Below are 23069 nucleotides of genomic sequence, written 5' to 3' on the forward strand. Positions count from 1 at the left end.
TCAAGTTACTACCTTTTGGGGTGGTTTGTTAAACAACAATAAACAATCTAAACAACTGTCTATGGGAGAACTGGATTTGAAAACATATTTTCATGACGTGAGCACGTACACGCCTGCGTTACCCACAGATGCGGAAACGTGTTAACATATGCGCGGTTTCTTTCCTGGCGCGCTTTGTGTTCTTTTTGCCTTTTTTGCTTGGCTCCCGTCTCTGCTTCCCACACTTCCCACCCGATGTCCCCAAATCCTGTTGCCTGGTTCTCCATAAACAGTCATGCAATCATTTATTAGTCTGTGCAGACGCCTCTGGAGAGGTTTCTCTGATGGGCGGAGGGCCTTCTGTTACCCAAACGTGATATCACTTGCCTATATTTTGCTTTTCTTCTTGGGGAGTTCTTTGTAAAAACCCCTCCAAAACCATTGTGGAAGTCCAGTTCGTTCTTTTAAGGAGTTGCATAAAATTCTCCCATCCTGTGGCCATTGCACACCAGTCAGCCATCCCGGAGGTGTGAGCTGGAGCCAGCTCATCCTGGCTGCTGAAAGCCTGTCGTTAACGCTTCAGGAGTTTTGTGAGCCAGGTATTAAAATGTTCAGTTCAGTCGGTCAGTCATGTCCGACTCTGCGACCCTGTGGACTGCAGCACGCCAGGCCTCCCTGTCCATCACCAACTCCCCGAGTTTGCTCAAACTCATGTCCATGGAGTCAGTGATGCCATCCAACCATCTCATCCTCTGTCGTCCCCTTCTCCTCCTGCCCTCAATCTTTCCCAGCATCAGGGTCTTTTCCAATGAGTCAGCTCTTCGAATCAGGTGGCCAAAGTATTGGAGTTTCAGCTTCAGCATCAGTCCTTCCCATGAATATTCAGGACTAATTTCCTTTAGGATGGATTGTTTGGATCTCCTTGCAGTCCAGGACTCTCAGGAGTCTTCTCCAACACCACAGTTCAAAAGCATCAATTCTTCAGCACTCAGCTTTCTTTACAGTCCAACTCTCACATCCGTACATGATTACTGGAAAACCATAGCCTTGACTAGACGGACCTTTGTTGGCAAAGTAATGTCTCTGCTTTTTAATATGGTTGGTCATAGCTTTTCTTCCAAGGAGCAAGCGTCTTTTAATTTCATGGCTGTAGTCACCATCTGCCGTGATTTTGGAGCCCCCCAAAATAGTCTCTCATCGTTTCCATTGTTTCCCCATCTATTTGCCATTAAGTGATGGGACAGGATGAGATTATCTTAGTTTTCTGAATTTTGAGAATTGACTGTATTAAAATGTAGCCAATAAAAAAATTAAATTCTATAACTGTGTAATTAAATACATACATTATACTAGAAACTAAGGTTATACTCCAAACGAATCACTTTCTAATTATTTTACTATTCCTGAGGCTCCAGGTTATTTACATCGAGTATAAAGTACAACACGATGGGGCGCTCTGGGCACCTCTTCGTAAGTCTGCCGTCAGATGTGTCCCGTAGCTGATTTAAAGCTGGCCACGGTGAGAGCACGCACACCACAGGAAGTGGCGCACATCGCGAGTCAGGGCTGGGCTGACTGCTTTCCTGGCTGTCTAGACTTAAGAAATAGGTGACATTAATAATGCAGATTCGTGTCTGCAGCTGTTACACTGCTCCCAGCAGGGAAAATGTGAGGAACGGTTCTCCCAGGATTTGGAAACTGTTATTCAAGTCAATAAAGATGGTGAACAAGCGACGTTTCAACACATGTCTTGTTTGCTTCCCTGACATCTTGCTCTCTTTTATTTAAAATATTTATTTATTTGGCCACGCCCTGTCTTTGTAGCGGTTCTTCAGTTGCAGCGTGTGGGATCTAGTTCCCTGAACAGGGATCGAACCCGTGCTTCCTGCATTGGGAACGCCCAGTCTTAGCCTCTGGACCACCAGGAAGTCTCTGCTGCTGCTGCTAAGTCACTTCAGTCGTGTCCGACTCTGCGTGACCCCATAGACGGCAGCCCACCAGGCTCCCCCGTCCCTGGGATTCTCCAGGCAAGAACACTGGAGTGGGTTGCCATTTCCTTCTCTAATGCATGAACGTGAAAAGTGAAAGTGAAGTCACTCAGTCGTGTCAAACTCTTCGAGACCCCATGGACTGCAGCCCACCAGGCTCCTCCATCCATGGGATTTTCCAGGCAAGAGTACTGGAGTGGGGTGCCATTGCCTTCTCCGAGGAAGTCCCCATCATCTTCCTATTTGACAAAAATGCGCGTTCATATTGAACCAACATTTATTCCTGGGTTCCAGCTATAGGTTGTCTCCACATAGAAGAGTTTGGCAAAGATCAACAGAAACATTCTGTGAAGATCAATTGACTACATCAAGTTTATAACAAAAGGTGTTGTATATTTTATTATTATTCGTAAATGTTATGCCACACATCCTTTCCATTAACACGTTTTATAATAAATATAGATATGTACACAGATGTCTGCACCTTTTTTCCTGAAGGGTGGGTTTTTTCTCGGGCTTTCTAGGTGGTGCTAGTGGTAAAGAACCTTCCTGTGAATTCAGGAGACACAAGCCACATAGCTTTAATCCCTGGGTAGGGAAAATCCCCTGGAGAAGGGCATGGCAACCCACTCCAGTATTCTTGCCTGGATAATTCCATGGACAGAGGAGCCTGGTGGGCTACAATCCATGGAGACGCAAGAGGTGAACACAACTGAAGCAACCTAGCACACACGCACGGGTTGTTTTTCTTTTGGCAGCACGTTACTGATTCTGTTCCCCTGCCAATAAGCATCATTTGGCTTCCATTCCAACAAGTTCCCTTCCACCCATGCTAGGTTAAAGGGTGTATGTAATGTTCATAGATATTTTAAGGTTTCTTTCAACAACTGATATAATTAATCTCATTTCTAGCATCAGAGCGTGACAGCATTTTTCCGATCCAGCTGCTAACCATGGATTTATATTTGCCAGTCTGATGTAAAGTAGTACCGTTATCTCACTTTGCTCCCCTCTCTCATACTGGTGAATACGAAGGTTTTTTCATAGGCTTGTTGCCATTTGGATTCATTTTGTGAATTGCTTTTTGGTGTCCCACCTTTTTTTTTTTTTCCTATTGGGTTGTTCATTTCTTTCTACCAATTTCTGCACAGTCTCCATAAATCAGATGTAAGCCTTATATGTGTTCTCTGTGTTTAAATCGCTTGTCCGCATATTGACTTTGTATTATCTTTTGTTATGGAAAAAATAATTTTTGGGTCACTGTTTATTATTCCTTCTATAGCTACTGGGTATCTGGTCTTGGTGATGTTCACACAGCTCTTTAGCATTTCTGCCTGCCTTTTTATCGTCTTTAATATGAAGTTTATTTTTACATATGGCTAAAATAGGAGTCCAATTTTATTTTTTTTCTGATGGGTAGCTAGTCATGCTAGTATCATTTGGAAATATTTGTGATTTAGTGAAACAATCGTAATAGATATATATTAATTAATGATTCCCCATCATATTGAAATATTACTTTTGTTATCAAGTACGGGGCTTCCCCGGTGGCTCAGTCAGTAAAGAATCTGCCTACAATGCAGGAGATGTGGGTTCAGTCCCTGGGTGGGGACGATCCCCTGGAGAAGGGAATGGCTACCCACTCCAGTATTCACGCCTGGGAAATCCCATGGACAGAGGAGCCTGGAGGGCTATAGTCCATGGGGTCGCGAATGTACTCACATATATTTCTGTATTCTAATCCATCTATTCTCAAGCCAACAGCATATTGATTTGACCCTAGAGTCTTTACAGTCTTTGGGAGATTTTAGGAAGACAACATATACAAGTTTCTGGGATGAGGTCTTTAGGAGTGCCTCTTCGTCCTGCTACGTCCCTTTCAGTGCATTCACCGCTGGGCCACTGTGTTGAACTCGTGGAGACTCAAGATGAAAGCCGCTGGGTCCCTGAGTCACTTTATGGAAGACGGTTTCTCTGCAGTGTTGCCTGTTTGCATCGTCTTTGCCTGAGGGATAAACAGCCCGTTGTTTTGAACTCAGCACAGTCTATCCTACTGGACCAATAATTAATGTTGCTGCATGTGAAAGCTAAAATGCACAGCACTGGCTTAGTGGCTGGTGGTCAGTGCCAAGGACACTGACGCCGTAGGCTGGCAATCCAGGTTGTGAATGCCAACACGTTTACTTCAATCAGCTTGCACCGATTTACAGGCAATTGAGAAAAGTGAAAAGTGATAATCGCTCAGTCGTATCTGACTCTTTGTGACCCTGTAGCCCGCCAGGCTCCTCTGTCCATGGAATTCTTCAGGCAAGAATACTAGAGCGGGTTGCCATGCCCTTCTCCAGGGAATCTTCCTGACCCAGGGATCGAACCCTGGTCTCCTGCATTGCAGGCAGTTTCCTTACCATCTGAGTGACCAGGGAAGAAATTGAACACTAAAACAAGAGGTAAGAAAGCAGGATATTATAAGTGTGTCTTGGCTGTTGACTACCCTCAGATAGACTTTTTGTGTGTGTGAATTTAGGAAGGAAGTGGTTAGTTTGTGATCAGAAATAAAGAGAACAGAGAAATTCCAGAAATTAGGGGCTTAGCAAACTTGGAAAGCCAAAAATAATTTGATACAGGATGGAGAAAGTCACTGAACAACAAAGGCTCAAACTACCTCAGGGCAAAAAGCAGGTTGAAAAAGAGGTCCCAGGAGACTCAAGGTAGCTGCTGTTAAATGGTGAGCGGGTGAGACTTGGGGGGAAAAGGAGGATAAGCAGCACTGAGATCAGTATCGCAAACAGAACGTTTGGGTGGAGGTGTGGAGCATGGAACTAACTGGAAACAAATAAAGTCAAAACTTATTAGGTTTTTAAGGAAATCATGTTGTGAAAGGAACCCAAGACTTGGATTAAAATAAGGCTTTGATTGTTCTTGACTTAAAACAAGCCTTGGGAGCAAAATTGTGCCATTTGCCGAGACATGTATAGATCTAGAGACTGAGACACAGAGTGATGTAAGTCAGAAAGAGAAAAACGCATATTGTACATTAATGCATGTATGTGGAATTTAAGAAAACAGTACAGATGACCCTATTTGCAAAGCAGAAATAGAGATGCAGACACAGAGAGCCGACATATGGGCACCAAAGGGGGAAAGGGGTGGGCGGGATGAATGGGGAGGTTGTGATTGTCATACATACACTACTATTTATAAACCAGATGACTAATAAGGACCTACTGTAGAGAACACAGAACTCTACTCAATGCTCTGCAGTGACCTAGATGGGAAGGAAGTCCAAAAAAGAGGGGATGTATGTCTGATTCATTTCGCTGTATAGCAGATACTAAAACATCATTGTAAAGCAACTATATGCCAATAGAAATTTTTAAAAACTCCCAAAACAAACAAACAAAAAAAAAGCCTTGGGTTCCCAGTTGTCCATGGGCAGACAGCATCACAGCCCCCAAGGATGGCCTGGCCTCCTATGTCCGCTGTATATGTGTCCAGGGAGGTGTTGGGGAAGACAGTACAGGACCAGGGAGAATAACCAACAAGGGGCTTCTTCCCAGAGGAGCCTGATTGAGGAATCCTGGCAATGTCCACCCACAGGGCTTCCGAATTGTGATAGAGCCATGACCCTACCTCCAGCCTTCCCATTTCCATGTGCAAGTTGTCCTGACCTGCCCCATCAGTGGGCCTTGGGCCTGTGTAGGAGGCAGATAATGTCTCTCTCAGTTTGTAGGTTGTCAACTAGAAAAAAAGAAGGCACAACCTAATAGTTTAGAATTATGTTTTATTCAGCAGACACTCGAAGGACTTTAAGCCTGGGGCACATCATCTCAGATAACGCTGAGAAATTGTTCCAAAGAGGCAAGTGGGGGGCCAGGATACATAGGGTTGCAACAAAAGACCAGGCAGTTGGAATATCAAAGGATTACTGTTAATAAAAGAAAACTAGACATCTCAAGTTAAGGAATTTAGTGCTTTTCTGTGTATGGGAAGGTGCAAGAGTCTGGGCTCACTGGAATCATTTCTTTTTTTGAGAAACATTTTGAATTCAATTTTTATTTTATACTGAAGTATAGTTGATTTACAATGTTATGTTACTTCCGGGTACTCAGTGTAGAGATTCAGTCATACATATATCCGTTCTTTTTCAGATTCTTTTCCCATATAGGTTATTACAGGATGCTGAGTTCCTTGCGTAATACCGTAAGTCCTTGTTGATCATCTATTTTATATACAGTAATGTGTATATGCTAATCCCAAACTCCTAGTTTATCCCCCACAGCCCCGCCTTGCCCTGTTCCCTCTTTGGTACCTGTAAATTTGTTTCTGAAGTCTGTGAGTCCATTTCTGTTTGTAAATAAGTTCGGTTGTGTCCTTTTTTTTTTTTTTAGATTTTGCGTATAAACAATATCGTATTTGTCTTTGACTTACTTCACTTAGTTTGATCATCTCTAGGTCCATTCATGTTTCTGCAAAAGGCATCATTTCACTCTTTTTTTTATGGCTGGGTAATACTCCTTTGTATATTCGTACCGCAGCTGCTTTGAAACCATTCCTTCGGTATGCACCTCAGCTACCGGGGCCAGCGTCCTGTGCTTGCTCACGCTGAGTCCCCTCGGGGCTCACCGTCAGGGCAGCTGTAATGCGGTGGTTTGATGGCTGCAGCAGGTTTGCTGATGTGACAGGTGGCATTCTAGTTCACAAGATTCCCACATCAAGAAGGAATGGGTACAGAGGCCCTGGGGAGCACTGTGCAGGCCACTCACTCAGAGATCCAAGATTTCAACCTGGATTCAGGGACCCTGGCGGTTGCAGAAGGTGTGATGTGACCTGACTATTTGGGGCCCACAGAGGATCTTACTTGTCAGTTCCCAGGTCGTTAGGTGGGACCACGTGACTGGCTCCAATCGATGGAATGTGAGTGGAAATTACGTGTTACATCAGAACCGAAGCACGGAAGGACTGATGATCTTCACTTACTTTCCATCTGTCCTTGCCACGGCAACTCTGGGGACCATGAGATGAGATGCTGGTAGACAAGAGGGTGCCTAGACCCCTAAGCGGCATATGGCAAAGTAAGTCTGCTGCTGCTGCTGCTAAGTCACTTCAGTCATGTCCGACTCTGTGTGACTCCATAGACAGCAGCCCACCAGGCTCCCCCATCCCTGGGATTCTCTAGGCAAGAGCATTGGAGTGGGTTGCCATTTCTTTCTCCAATGCCTGAAAGTGAAAAGTGAAAGTGAAGTCGCTCAGTCGTATCCAACTCTTTGCAACCCCATGGACTGCAGCCTTCCAGGCTCCTCCATCCATGGGATTTTCCAGGCAAGAGTACTGGAGTGGGTTGCCATTGCCTTCTCCGAAAGTAAGTCTAATCAACCCATATTAGATTTTGCTTGAATAAGATATGCATCTTTTATGTTTGTGTGTGTGTGCTGAGTCATGTCTGATGTTTTTAACCCTGTGGACTATTGCCCGCCAGGCTCCTCTGTCTGTGGGATTTTCCAGGGAAGAATACTGGAGTGGGTTGCCATTCCCTTCTCCAGGGATCTTCCTGACCCAGGGATTAAACCAGCTTCTCTTGCGTTGGCAGGCAGGTTCTTTACCACTGCGCCACCTGGGAAGTTTTATCTTTAGCCCCTGGATCTAATTTAAATTAGATTATTCTGATTATACCTGTGCAATCATATCATATTGCAAGCCAACACTTTAATCTCCTCCTTTCCCATCTTTCCACCTTTTATTCCTTTGCCGTACAATGCTACCAGGTTTTCATAGTCAACAGTGGATTGAGATGATGATAGCAGGTATTGTGGACTTGTTCCTGATCTGAGAGGAAAGCTTTCAATATTTACAGCATTACGGCCTGTAAGATGTTTTCTGTAAGTTTTCCATGAGTGTCTGTTGTCTGTTTAAAGAAAGCTCCCTTGTACTCCCAGCTTGTTTAGCATTTTCAAACAGGTATTGAATGTTACACTTTTTCTGTGTCTATGGAAGTGATCGTATATTGTCTCTTCTGCTGTCCTAATGCATAATAAATACAGTGTGGATTGTTTTCATTGCTTTTGGACGTTAAGCCCACCTGAGACCCCTGGATACCCCTGATTAAGCAGCGCTGCCTTTCCTTTGCCATCGCTTGGTTCAGATCTTGCATCTCTGTTGATGACTGAGGTTCGCTTGCTCAGGTTTTGGTATCAGGGTAAATCCAGCTTCATAAAATGAGTTGAGGCCATTTTATACTCTTTTATATTCATTTTATATATATTTTTCTATTCTCTAGGGAAGATCTTGTAAGAGTCTATTCTCTAGAGAAGACCTAGCATTATTTCTTCTTCAAATGTTTGGTTGAATTTGCAGGGCCTGGGTTTTTCTTACTAGAGAAGGGAATGGCAAACCACTTCAGTATTCTTGCCTTGTGGTTTTTCTTAGTGGGAAAGATTTAATTTATTTAATAATTATAGGGTTCTACAGTGTTCTATTTCTCTAGTAACAGTTTTGGGAAATTATAATTTTCAAAATAAAATCATTCATTTCTTTTCAAGCTTCAGATAGTTTGGACGCAACTTTTTGTAACAGTCTCTTATCTTTTTTATGTTTTCCTGATGTATTGTGGTATCTTGTTTTTAGTAATAATTCCTGAAGTTGGGAATTTCTGTCTTCTTTTTTATTGATGAGGTTTGCTAAGAAGTTATCAGTTTTATTAATTTTTTCAAGGAACTAGCACTTGACCTTGATGATTCTGTTATGTTTATTTTCTTTTTCATTAGTTCCATATTTATCTTCATTGTTCTTTTCCTCTTCCTTTGGCTTATTTGGCTATACCATTTTTGATTTGTGAGAAGTGTGGCTAAATCATTAGTTTTCAGGCAGTTAGTTAAACTTCTATATTAAAAAGCAAAGACATCACTTTGCCAACAAAGGTCCATATTGTCAAAACCATGGTTTTTCCAGTAGTCAGGTATGGATGTGACAGTTGAACCATAAAGAAAGCTGAGTGCTGAAGAATGGATGCTTTTCAACTGTGGTGTTAGAGAAGACTCTTGAGAGTCCCTTGGTCTATTCACTGGAAGGACTGATGGTGAAGCTGAAGCTCCAATACTTTGGTCACCTGATGTGAAGAGCCAACTCATTGGAAAAGACTCCAATGCTGGGAAAGATTGAGGGCAAGAGGAGAAGAGGGTGACAGAGGAGGAGATGGTTAGATAGCATCACCAACTCAATGGACATGAATCTGAGCAAACTCCAGGAGATAGCGAAGGACAGGGAAGCCTGGCCTGCTTCAGTCCATGGGGTGGCAAAAAGTCAGACATGACTTAGTGACTGAACAGCAAAGCTCGTAAATAAATTTGGGGAGAACGTCATCCAATCCACGAACACATTATATCTCTTCATTTATTTAGAACTCCTTTGAATTTTTTTATTTTTACCAATATATGCTCTTTAGCTTAAATTTCCCTTTAAGGACTAATTTAACTGTACCCTACAAGTTTTAAAGGGCTTCCCTGGTAGCTCAGCTGGTAAAGAATCCGCCTGCAAGGCAGGAGACCTGGATTCAATCCCTGGGTTGGGAAGATCCCTGGAGAAGGGAAAGGCTACCCACTCCAGTATTCTGGCCTGGAGAATTCCATGGACTGTATAGTCCAGGGGGTCACAAAGAGTCCAGCCTAACTAAGTGGCTTTCACTCACAAGTTTTAATATGTATCATTTCTTTCATGCTCAAATATTTCCAATTTCAGTTATGATTTCTTCTTTGACCTTAGGCTATTCGTTTTCCAAACAAGTAGGAATTCTCTGGTTATTACTTTTCTTCTTAGAGTCTTATCTTAATCGCATCGTGGTCAAAAAATGCCCTTTGAGGTCAGTTGACACTTGCTTAATTATGTGATACATGGTAACTCTTTACTTTATATGTCAGTTTTGGAAGAACTGGCATCTCTACCACTTTGGGTCTTCCAATGCTTCAACAAGGTGCATTTTCTCATTTATTTAGATCTTTGATCAGCAGCATTTTATAGTTTTAGTATAAAAGTCCTGTACGTGTTTCCTTAGATTTACGCTTTAATTATCGAGGGTTTTTTATAGCTGTGGATCTTTATTTGTTTATTCGGCTGTGTCAGGCCCCGGGTGCCATTGTGGTGCACGGATTCTCTAGTTGTGGTGTGTGGGCTGTGGTAGTTGTGACACAAAGGCTCTCTGGCCTGTGGACTCTGGAGCGTGCTGGCTCAGTAGTTGCAGGACTTAGACTTAGATGCCCTGACGTCACGTCGGATTTTCATTCTCCAACCAGGGATCGAACCCACGTCCCCTGCATTGCAAGGTGGGTTCTTAACCACTGGACCAGCAGGAAAGTCCCTGAAGCCTTTGTTGAATTTGTTACAATACTGCTTCTGTTCTATGTTTTGGTTTCTCGATCAGGAGGCCTGTGGGATCCTAGCTCCCTGACCAGGGATCGAACCCACACGCCCTGCCCTGAAAGGCGAAATCTTAACCACCGACCCACCAGCGAAGTCACCACACTTCGATTTTTTAAAGAAATTGTAATTTTTTTATGACCAGCCTAGATAGCATATTGAAAAGCAGAGACATCACTTTGCTAACAAAGGTCCGTCTAGTCAAGGCTATGGTTTTTCCAGTGGTCATGTATGGATGTGAGTTGGACTCTGAAGAAAGCTGAGCACTGAAGAATTGATGCTTTTGAAGTGTGGTGTTGGAGAAGACTCTTGAGAGTCCCTTGGACTGCAAGGAGATCCAACCAGTCCATTCTAAAGGAGATCAGTCCCGCGTGTTCTTTGGAAGGACTGATGCTAAAGCTGAAACTCCAGTACTTTGGCCACCTCATGCGAAGAGTTGACTCATTGGAAAAGACTCTGATGCTGGGAGGGATTGGGGGCAGGAGGAGAAGGGGACGACAGAGGATGAGATGGCTGGATGGCATCACTGACTCAATGGACGTGAGTCTGAGTGAACTCCAGGAGTTGGTGATGGACAGGGAGGCCTGGCGTGCTGTGATTCATGGGGTCGCAAAGAGTCAGACACGACTGAGCGACTGAACTGAACTGGGCTGAACTGAACTGAGCTGAACTGGACTGAAGTGGTACTGTAACAATTTTATGGCTCATATGGTCATTGCAAGTACCTAGATATACAATCGGTTTTTGTATGTTCATCTGTGATCTCATAAACTCACTTATTGCTTCTAGAAGTTCCTTTTGTAGCTTCCTTGGCTTTTTTTTTTTTTTTTTTTTGACAGTCACATCTCTACAAATAGAGACAGTTCTAACCCTTCCGCTTTCATCCGCATGCCTTTTATTTCCGTCTCTTGCCTTTGTTGCACTGATTGGAACTTTGGGCTCCATCCTGACGAAAGTGGTGAGAGCAGACAATCTTGCCTTGTTTGTCTTTAAACCCATTTTGTCGTTGTTCAGTCGCTCAGGCGTGTCTGACTCTTTGTGACCCCATGGACTGCAGCACGCCAGGCCTCCCTGTTCTTCACCATCTCCCGGAGCTTACTCAAACTCATGTCCATCGAGTCGGTGATGCCGTCCAACCATCTCGTCCTCTGTTGCCCCCTTCTCCTCCTGCCTTCAATCTTTCCCAGCATCAGGCAGGGTCTTTCCCAATGAGCTGGCTCTTCTCATCAGGTGGCCAAGTACTGAAGCTTCAGTAAATTAAACCCATTTACTGAGATCTTAATTTGGGTAATTATACTTTTACTTCTACAATTTCTAATTGGCTCTTTTAAAAACTTTCTATATAATATTTTTATAATATAGTTATATCATACAAAATAGTTACATATTTTACACATTTGGTTTTCAATTTTTAGACATAATTTTATGGGGTTTGAGTATTTTTTGTTGTTGTTTAGCCACTGAGTCAATTCCGACTCTTCGCAACCTTGTGGACTGTAGCCCACCAGGCTCCTCTGTCCACTGGATTCTCCAGGCCAGGATACTGCAGAGGGCTGTCATCTGGAGCTTATTAGGTGCGGTTGTTTTGAAGCCTCTGCGGGCCTCTCCTGTGACCTGTTTCTGCTGTTTCTTATGCACACTGCTGCACCCTGTGCCTGGCTACCTCTGAGGGTGCAGAGACTTGGTAAATGGTTTGCAGAAATGTGCTGAAGCCTGGGATGATGAGATCCCTCTGGGGGGAGATCAGTATTTGCTGCTATCAGTTATGTGGGTGTGCTAGCAATCTGGGGTCCCCTTAAAGCGATTTCAGGATTTGGGTGTCTCTGGGCCCCCAAGGGAAGCAGAACTGAGCTGCAGCCTTTGGGGCAGCCTTTGGGGTCCCCATCAGTAACGGGGCCTGCACAACACTCCCTCCGGAGTTCCTGGACTCCCACGCCTCCCCCCAGCCTGGCTCATCCTCTCAGCCCTTCTTTCAGAGTCAATAAGTCCCCAGGCAAAAATCAGCCCAAGCCACTTCCTCTTTCTGTGTTTGTTTTCTTCCAGGCCTCAAAGTCAAAATTCTCTGCTACCTTGTCAGCTCTCTAGTGCCCTCAGGTAGTTTTAAAAAATGCATGTGGCCTAAGGCTTCCAGCTGCTCTCACGGGCGGCAGGAGGTCGGGGCACAGTCTGATCTCTGGAGGTGTGTGGTGGGGTGTGCCTTTCAGATGGCTGAAACGAAGGCCTATTCGAACGCTAGCGGTACTGACCCAGCAGAGAGGGAAATCTGTGATACAAGATTGAAGGGAGGTGTTGTCATAGGCAACGGGGGATGGAATCTTGAGATAGGACTCAGCGTGGCCGAAGCCTGGCTGCTTCCTTTTGTGGTGGCTCGGGGCCGGGGTGGCTTGAGGGCAGTCATCCCCGGAGGACCCCTTGGCCCGCTCCCAGCATGGAGGCAGGGGCGCTACTTCCTGTAGACATTTCGCTTGGGGAGGAAGTAGTGTCTGTCCAGTATGGACCACAGGCTGTGCTTCCTCGCCAAGGAAGCGCTGGTTGGCTGTGCCCAATGGCTCAGGGGCCGAGCAGGAGAGGAAGGGGGTGCAGAGAAGCAGGGTGAGAGCCAGCACTGCTCAGCTTCACCGTCGTCACTGATAGCCTCCAGCCTACGAAGTCCTGCCAGAGAGCATCCTTTCCAGGCCCAGACCCTGCTGTCCCCTAGGACAGATTGATCTTGTCTCTCCTGTGCTCTTGGCCTGACCACGGCTCCCCGCTGCCTGTCGGATCAAGTCTGAGACATTCGACTGGGCACCTGAGATCCTGAAGCCTCTGGAGCCCCACTGTCCTTTCTCATGTTGGCACCCCTGTCGGCAGTTGGAGCCGGAGCTAACCGTGATGGGGGGAAGGGACCACTGGGAGACAGAAGGCAGCTTTCCAGTGGAATCTTTATTCAAAAGGTTTTTCTGTCCCCCTCCCAGCACCAAGGCAGGGAGGTGTGTGTGTGTGAGTGTGCATGTGTGTGGGCATGAGGCCGCATCCTGGCTGGGCCCTCCTTGCCTAAAAACAGGGGCATGAAAGACCCTCCCCACAGCCTCTCCAAAGATCCTCAACGTACTCCAAGGACGTGCCTGCAGCAGCAAAACAGTGACGTCAACCCTGTCCATCCCCCAACATTTGCCTGGTCCTTTTCTCTGCACCAGCCAGGAGTCTGGGTGGGGTGCGGGGGTGGGGTAGGTTTGGGGAGGAGGAGGGTGTGCCTGACAGTCTGGACCTTGGGGTGGAGCTCAAGTCTGATGGACTGGCGGGAGGGCTTGACTAGCATCTGAGCCGGAAACTCCCAAGCTGAGCTGCACCCGGCCAGAGGGCTGTCACTGCTCTGGGCCAGTTGGGAATGATGGGGTTGAAGACTGGGGGAAAGAGGCTCCAGCATGGCCCCCCTTGGATTGGAGGCACAGAACTGTATTTGCCCAGTAAGCGTGTCTGTCCCTGCTGGAGCGCGGAGGCTGGTCCTCCACCGCGGACCTGCCAGCCTGAGGACGGCCCCACTGCTGGGGGGCTGTCTTCCGAGTGGGGCCTGGAAACCCGCCGACCAGCAGAGCCGCCGTCTGCCTGCATCGTCCACGGGCATGGGCGGGGACGGCGCTGAGTCCCCAGCAACTGTCCCTGACCCGCCCGCCACCCGCCAGTGCCCCCCCGGGTGGCCCTGTCCACTCTCCCACCTGCTTCTTGCCCTCTGCAAGGCGGTCACCATCTGCCCTCTCGATCTGCCCGTGGCTCTGGACCCTCTGAAGCTTTCTGAGAGGACTTTGCGTGACCAGCTGCCCCTAACGCCACCCCAGGCAGCTCCTCGGCTGAGAGCCCCTCCCCGGGCCCTGGGGGTCCACCCTCCCTGGTGGAGCAACAAGAGATGTGAGCGCAGCTGCCCCCCGGGGACACGGTGGAGCATGAAAACAAATTTCAGGCCAGGGAAGAGTTGCTGTGACACTCCTTTATTAAAACCTAGGGACATCTTTATAAAAACTACTGTATATAAAGACAAAAGCAGTGCAACCGCGGTCCGTGTAAAACACATTATTGTTATTACATTATATTATTATTATTATTAGGAATATTATTGGTTTTTGGTTTTCCCGGTTATCAGCTCTCAGAGAGACCCCATGCCTGCGCACGTGAAATGGGGGCTAACAGGAGAGAGACCAGTCTGTCTGTGCCCTTGTCTGGTTGGGGGCAAGGGAGTCCCACCTGGTCAGGGGGACTGGGCCCCTCCCCTCTTAGTTACTGCCCATCACCTAGACTCTGACTGGGTAGCTGACCGTGACATAGCCCACTAGCTTTACCCCAGGAGAGGGGGAAGAGACAGGAAGGAACCAAGGTGAGAACCCGAGGCGAGGTTCCAAGAAGAGACTCTCTCAGGGTCCCCAGTTTGGGTCCAGTTGCGGCCACGCCAGATGCCCGCAGAGGCCACGCCTCTACAACTTTTGGTCATGTGCATGGTGACCCTCCCGGGGGTTTGCTGGGATCCTGCACATTTCAGGATCACTTTAGGGCAATTCACAGGGCAGCTCACTGCACGGACCCAGCGGTGGCTGTTCACAGCGCCGTCTATAGAAATGGCGCCCCCTGCAGGCGGGCACTGCAGCAGCCCTGAATTTCAGTCCTTCAGGGGCACCTGGGTCAGGGCTTTGATGGGAAGATAGGAGTTTTAGGTACAATGTAACCGATAGTCAAAGCTGCTGACTCACCAAGCATCTATCTAGCACCAACTGTCTGGCAGCATCTTGGACTGGAGGCTTGGGGGCGGCGGGGGAACAATGTCGCCTCCAAGGTCACTTATTCTCCCTGTGGATTTGAGCATTCCTAACCATCAGGCACAGCAAGTCATTTTGCAGGGGGTCCTGGCCTCTCCCTCGGACACGGCCGGTTCCCCCGACTTCTCCATCTGCAGCAGGAACTGTTCCCAGAGGGGTGCTGGGTAAATTTTTGTTGAACAGATGAGTGAATGCATGTATGAGCAAAATGGATTTTCTAGAATCTTCTGTCTCACCTTACTGCTTAACTCAACTTTTGCGTTTTCAGGCCACGGGCCCCAAACCTGCATGTGATCACTTGAGTATCGTCTGGCACTGCATTTATGCCCTCAGGAGGAGCTGGGGAGCTCGGAGTCGCTCACACGGTCACACGGTGTGAAGTGTGGATTTTCCAGAGGGGACAGGACATCACCCCAGCCTGGTGGTGAGTTCTGGGGCTGCAGGTGTCAGTGACCAGAGTGTCATCCAGTCACTGGGTGGGTGGCTGCCCCGCTGAGCTTTCAGAAGGCCATTGAGAACAGGCAGACACTATCTGATGCTCACTAATGAGCGGTAAGATAAGAATCCCCCAAAGTTGCCGCAGAGAGGGGGGCCCACCCAGACGTCTGTGTAATGACGCGGCTGCCCCTCAACACTGACAAGCAAGGCCGCCAGCATCTCTGCTTGAGGCTGTCAGGTCAACTGGGGTCACTGCCGAATCTGCAAATTCACCTCTCAGGACCACCTAGGCCAAGACTCCTCCTACTGGTGGGGGCCAATCAGCCAAACTGAAGAAATGAAAATAAACCAATAAACAATTTTTAAAAGCCTGGACTCTGGGAAACTTGTCTTCTTTCAGGGCAAGACCTCTAGCAGACACACTAAATGGGGTGTCAGAGGAGCCAGGAGACAGGGCTTGAGCGGGGATTGTGGTCTGGAGAGATAGCCAAGGGGTGAGACCCCCGCCTGGTGTGGGCAGGGGTCTGGGCATCTGCTGGCTACATGGGAGATGGTGCCAGGTCCAGCCACACCCATAATCTTGGTGGAATGGCCTCAGCGGAGCCAGGAAGCTTCTCTCAAGAAGACTGCCAACCCCACTCCTGGTCGTGTTTTCCCTGATTCCCCCGTCTTTTCCAGCCCAGGGGCTGAACTTGCCTGAAGGTGTTGGATGAAGAAGGGAAATGCCACCACCCCAGGAACACTAGCTGCCTGCCTGCTATCTCGCTATACAGCGTCAGGGAGACGGGCTCTACCTGCAGGTTCATGTGTGTGCGTGTGTGTGCGTGCGCACGGGTGTGTGTAAGCGTTTTCAGTTAAGGCCTGTTTCCTATAGGTCCCGGTCAGCATCAGATGTCGGGCTGGCATCTGGCGGTCCCAGGCCCTCCTGTATAGCAGGCTGCTCCTTGAGCTGCAGGGGGATCTCCGAGGTTTGGGCGAGGGCAGAGAGACCCATGGGTGCTACCAGGTATTAGTTCTGTGTAGAGATTCCAAAACGCACAATTACACTGAACACAGACGAGAAGGAAAGCATAAAACTGCTCGTGATAACACACAGTTCCCAGTGGGAAAAAGTCCTTACGAATACAAGGGGTTAAGGACAGATTCCTCAGCGGATATATTGCCATCTTCTTTCTCTTCTTTTTTGTTTTTCTTCCCATAGTATTATTGTTGTTGTTGTTATTTTTGCAAAGGACGTGGTAATAGCCAGAAGCTCACAGTAGAAAGTAAAAGTAGGCAGCTTGAAAAAACAGGTTTGGGAGTCACTAAAAAACACTAAGTCTGTCAATCTCTACTTGAATCTGTCGCTGCCCTGAGCATCTTCTTCTCAGGGGCACTCTACTCACTGGCATGTCTATCTGCCATGGTAGAATGGGGCAGGTTTTTGCCAGGGTGGCCCTTCTCCCGGGGGCTTTGAGGACCTCTGGACACCGGGAGGGACTGAACGGCATGCCTGCCTTTCAGATGGGCATTCACACCACCCACACGGCCCCCACCGCTCGATCACTCCAGCCACGGCCCCCACCCCACACACTGGACAGGCGAACCTCAGAGGGGTGAGGCGACTTGCCCAAGACCACCCAGCGGGGAAGGGGCAGGGCTGTCGGTCCCCACACTCTGTCCCTTGCATCCCAGGCTGCCCCACTGCTTTGCTGTCTGTGATGGGCACTGAGCTACATGGTGAGGGACCACCTTTTTACAACAGAGTGCTCTGATCCCTTACCAGCTACGACCGTAAACACCCAAGGGGTCATCAGTCCCTCCTGGAGAGACCTCTGTGGGGCCAGGAGCAGCGTCCTGCAAGTTCTCAAGTTGACTGGCACGAATCCGGGGACTGCAGCCCTTGCTGGTCTCTGTGACAGTGAGCCTGGGCCCAGTGCTCGTGGCGGGGAGGCCAGGCCACCAGCTCCCTCTTGGCAGAGGAAGTGTCTCCGTGTGAACAGCTGCATGAGCTCCACCCAAAACCTCAGGAAGCTGGAGATGCAAGCCCCTTAAACACCTGGTCCAACCCCTTCCTTTTAGAGATGGAGCAACGGACAGTAGAGAAGGCACAGGCCTTGCCTGAGGCCACCCTGATCTTCCTACAGAGCTGATGTCAGTCTGGGCCTGTGCCCAACCCCCTCCCCCCGACTGGGGTTTCTCTGACTCCTAAGGTTCTGTGCATGGGATGCAGGTGTGGGCTGATCCAGCTGTGCCGAATGGCTGCTGAGCAACCCTCCATGGCGACAGCTGCTCCACTTGGACAAGTTCCCGGGGCAGGTCCGGGGATGACTCAGCATCCAGGGTGAAGGAAGCAGCGCTGATCCCTAAGCAAGACCCCAGGCAGAGGTTCTCCAGCTTGGCCTCCGCCAAACTGTACCCCTGGGTTCTGGCAGCACTGTTTGGAGGAGACGAGACTCAAGCTATAGGTCCGAGTCTTCCTCAGCTTGCCCTTGTGACCTTGGGCAAGTCACCTGACCCACCTGAGTCTCAGTATCCTAGTCCGTGAAATGGGAGGAGTCCCTTCTCTATGGGGTTGATGAGCCAGGCTGGATGCGGAATGCTTGATGCCCTTGAAATGGCCTTCTGATTTATCAGAGGGTGGGTGTTATGTCTGTCCCGCTTCAGGTGTTTCTCAGTGAACCACAGTGTCTGGGGTGCCACCTGTCTCTCTTCCTAGATTTCTTCTGTATCCATGCCAGCCCGACTTTCTCTTGGTTCCTTGCGATCACCGAGCCGGTTGCTGCCTCGGGGTCTTTGCACTAGCTCTTCCCTCTGCCTGGAAATCTCTTCTGTCTTCAATGCCCACAGTGGCTCTTGCTTACCATTCAGGTCTGGGCTTAACTTGCTCAGAAAGGCCTTCTCAGACTAGCCAAACTTAACCCTCAGAACCCCGTTTTGATTGAATTCTTGGCTTAGGGCTCACTGCTGTTACTACCTTCCTCTTCACTGCTTATTTCTTCCCTGTCCTCTCCCCGAGCTGGCCAGTAACACGAGTCTGCCTGCTCTCTGCCACGTGTGATGGATGGAGGGTCCATTGGAGACATTGGGTCTAGCTGAGGAAAGGTACGTGAGCAGAGGAGCAGAGACCCACCCAGCTGGGTGCTGGGGGAGATTCTGGCATCACTAACACCAGTGGAATGAGGGTGTCTACACTGCCAGTTTGGCCTTCAGGGATTTATGTGATCATTTCCCAGATCATGCCCTTCCACATGTGTGCCCTGGGGCAGCGGGGTGGATGGCGGTAGTGGTGAGCTCAGTGGAGACATATTATGAACATCCAGGTTTGCATGGAAGTCTCACCTTAAATGGGAAGGGCTTCTAGAACCTTCCCTTCTGGGTTTCCATAGTGCTCATCATTCTGTCCAGCAAAGATCTGTGTGTCTGTTTCTTCCCTCTGGGGGCAAGGAGGAGGCCTGTCTGACTCAGCTCCTTTCCAGATCACTGCCCAGCAAGCCTGATATACAGTAGATGCTTAAACAGAATATGCTGTAAGAGGGTCCCGGGCAGCAGTGGTGGAAAGCTTGGGACAATGGCCCATCCACTGAGAGCCACTGGGGAGATGCTCCAGGGACTATACTGGGGGTACCCTGGGCTGGGGAGCTTTGACTTTGGGTTCTTAGACCTCTGAGGTCGAGCCGAGAACTGTCTCCTCTTGGCTGTGAGACCCAGGCCATTTCTGCAGGGAGTTCATCCTACTCACTTCCCAAGTGATGAGAGTGGGTGTGTGTGAAGATAGTCAGTGTACTGCCTGCCCCGTAGATGGCCTGAGATGTGTCTCTCATCACCGTCATTATAGGAAAAAAATTCCATAAGAACGCATCCCCACTGGCATTTCTGCATCCCAAGCACCCCTGGAGGCACAGTGGGGCTGTACCCCACACTTGCCAACTCCATCTGGCTCACAGCTGCCAGCAAGAGCTGGCCGGGACCCCCACCACAAGCAGACCCAGGCCCATCAGAGAACTTGGGGGACCCCAACAAAACCAATCAAACAAAAAGACACCCCCAATCATACACACACGCACACTCACGCACACTCACATTCAAAATTCTGACACGGATAGGCCCACGGGCCACTACTGGAGGGAGCAAGGGCAAGGGAACCATGGATAGGATGCACAGGCCTGAATCCTTCCGCTTGACTTGGCCTGAGCAGCCGTGTCGGTCATCCTGAGTCCACAGTGGTGCCACCTCTCAGAAGCCACCAGCCCAAAGTGGGACTATTGCTCGCAGACGGGTGGCTCAGAAGCCCCTTCCTGCACCCTGGCCTCCCACCACACCACTGTTTGCTTCTAGTCTTAGAAGTCCGAGGAAGGGGGTTCGGGCACAGGTAGCATTTTCTCCTCCATCACCTCCACGGCCGTCTTGGCTCTCCCTGGTGTCTTGAAGTTGTTCTTCTTGGAGGCTGAGCCAGGAGGTCTCACCTCCCCCATCCTGAGGCACGGCAAAAGGGTTTTCTAGGAAAGCAGAAGGGAACAAAATATCATATGGTGTCTTCTCCATGGGGACTTTTCTGTCTGGCCTCAGTGACAGGAGAAGCCAGGCTTTTCTCTGAACACGTGCCATCTTTGTCTCTTAGACACTGAGAGTTGTTTGACTTTAAGGCTGGAAGCAAGAAAGGCAGGAAGCAAGAAAGGCAGGTCAGCCATCACTATGTTCCCATACAGCACTGCTGCCTTGGAGGGAGAGAAGTCGCTCAGTCGCGTCCGACTCTTTGCGACCCCATGGACTGTAGCCTGCCAGGCTCCTCCACCTATGGAGTTTTCCTGGCAAGGATACTGGAGTAGGTTGCCATTTCCTTCTCCAGGGCATCTTCCCCATCCAGTAGTTGAACCCAGGTCTCCCACACTTCAGGCAGACTCTTCACCATCTGAGTCACCAGGGAAGCCTCCAGCCCAAGCAGTAAGATAAGAAAAAGGCATAAAGAGTTGGGAACGAAACAGAAAAACCCTAATTACCATTATTGGCAGATCGTGTACATAGAAAACCCAAGAGAATCAACAAGCTAATTCTTAGAACACAGGGTGCAGATATAAAGATGCAACTTTCAATCTGTAAGATATCAGATCAACTTACAAAAACCAACAGTCTTTTTCTTCCTCAGTGATTACCAGGGTCATTACAATGTCTTGGCTTAAGACAGTCCCAGGTAATACTTGTAAGTTTCAATATTGTTCCTCTTTTACCCTCAAAAGTACTCTACTTGGGATATTAAACCATATGGCCACCCTTGTTATAACAAACAGAAGATATTAAGAACAGACGCCGATAACACCCATAATAAAAAATAAAAGAAAACATTATGAGTCTTGGAGCTACACCACTGAATATGACCGTATCATACAAAGCCATGGAGAGGAAGCCAGACAATGCTGGCGCATGGAGGGGTCAACAGATCGCTGGGAGAAGATCAGGAGTGTAAACACCAGCCATGGGGGCACCTACAGCTTTGATTGGCAGAGTTGAGTTGCCACTGTCCTTTCTCTCCTGGAGATCACCTCCAAATAAGGATAACAAGGAAAAGAAACACAAACTCCATCTGCGGCAGACACAGTAAACCCCTAGTCCTATATCCATTTATGGGAGCAATGACCCAGTCACAAATATTCAGCTTCCCATACTCCCTTGCAGACAAGGGTGAACACATGACCCACCCTGGCCAATGCCGTGTAAGCTGAAGTCTACTGGGAAGGGAACATGGATCCAGAGGAAAAAGAGCACGAGAATGAAAGGCCTTCACTAATGAGGGCGGAGTGGGAAGGGAGCAGGCAGAGACCCGGTTCTGGTGACGGCCCCAGACCATCTGCCTCCACACCACTGTAGCTGGGTGTCTGCTATGTGCATCTGGTTGGACAGCAAGGAGATCAAAACAGTCATTCCTAAAGGAAATCAACCCTGAATATTCATTGGAAGGACTGATACTGCAGCTGAAGCTCTATTACTTTGGCCGCTTAATGTGAAGAGCTGCCTCACTGGAAAAGACCCCAATGCTGGGGAAGATTGAGAGCAGGTGGAGAAGAGGGTGACAGAGGATGAGATGCTTAGATAGCATCACCAACTCAATAGACATGAGTTTGAGCAAAATCCAGGAGATACTGAAGGACAGGGAAGCCTGGCGAGCTGCAGTTCATGGGGTCACAAAGTGTCAGATATGACATAGCAACAGATAAACCATTTCCAATCAAGCTCTAGTGTGTGTTCCAGGGTCAAGGGTGTGGAGTTGATGGAAGGGCTCTGACTGAGCCAGTAAAGCCCATGTTTCCAGAGTGAGAGATGCTCTGAAGGGCAGAGCCAACACCTCAGTATGCATTACTGGGCTCTGGGCAAGAAAGTCTGTGGAGTTGTCTCCTCTACTTCACAAAACTGAGCCAGGTCCCCCATCACCTGCTTTATCTTTCTCCCTAGACTCATCTCAATCCAGCACACCAAATATTTTACTTACTGGCCTAGCTTACCATTTGTCTCTCCCAACTAGATAATAAGCTACATGAGGGTCATGGCATTGGTGTGTTGTGTTCATTTTTATATTATCAGGGTCTGGAACAGTAACTGGCACAGACTGTTGTTGAATGAATGAATGAAGAAAGAATTTAAGGCCCAGATAAATCAGATTTTAAATATAAAGTCAGCAGAAAAATGTTTAAAACACATTTTTTAAAATTGTAGCTCGCATAAGCCCTTCTTGCACAAATTAATAGAGGAGACTCAAAGGATTTCACATGCTGGCAAGGTAATGCTCAAAATCCTGCAAGTTGGCTTTGATAGTATGTGACCCAAGAACTTCCAGATGTACAAGCTGTGTTTAGAAAAGGCAGAAGAACCAAAGAACAAATTACCAACATCCGTTGGATCATAGAAAAGGCAAGGGAATTACAGAAAACCATCTACTTCTGCTTCATTGACTATGCCATAGCTTTGATTATTGCCAGGAGCCAGCATGGGGAATCCCGCCCGTGGCAAAGGTCATGAGGAAAGGGGCCTGACAAAATGCAAAGGCAGGATCAGGCCTCAGGGGTCCCCCTGGATTTTCTCGAGCATCTATCCCCAAAACCAGAGTCTGCCTGCTTTACTGTGTTATGCTTTCCACCCACTCTTCTAACATTACAGGGGGGCTATCCCCGACCACCTTTCTCTAAAGAAAATTAACTTAGAGCTCTAGTTAATAAGTCTCCTGGGTGTAAAAGGAATGTCTCACCCCAAACCCCTCTGACAGCTTTCTAGCCTGCCTGACAGGTTTATCCGGACTCTTACAGCTGCGCATGTGATTGTTTACAGCCTCCCGACCTCAAGAGGCACAGGGAGCTTAAAACACCATAGGAATGTAGGGGCTTCTGAGGAGTCAAAATCATTAGAATAGGACTGATTAAGGGTTTCATTGTTGAGTCAATACTTGCTACCAAGTTTTCATATCTTTTATTTGTAGATATAGTTGGTATGTAGAAAAAAACAGGTA

At 48.1% G+C, this 23069-nt stretch overlaps 1 protein-coding gene across 2 annotated transcripts in view; it reads right to left on the reverse strand.

Moving 5' to 3' along the window:
* Window positions 1–14322: 14322 nt before the first annotated feature.
* Window positions 14323–23069, reverse strand: part of SHISAL1 (shisa like 1) — an 82008-nt gene continuing 73261 nt past the window's right edge. For both annotated transcript variants that reach the window (XM_015095060.4, XM_042247864.2), the window contains exon 5: window positions 14323–20073. In XM_015095060.4, the coding sequence (XP_014950546.2) occupies window position 20073 (1 nt within the window). In that variant the 3' untranslated portion in view covers window positions 14323–20072. The remainder of the gene's footprint in view (window positions 20074–23069) is intronic.

This window comes from Ovis aries, chromosome 3 (genome assembly GCF_016772045.2).
Source record: "Ovis aries strain OAR_USU_Benz2616 breed Rambouillet chromosome 3, ARS-UI_Ramb_v3.0, whole genome shotgun sequence".
Taxonomy (NCBI): Eukaryota; Metazoa; Chordata; class Mammalia; order Artiodactyla; family Bovidae; genus Ovis; species Ovis aries.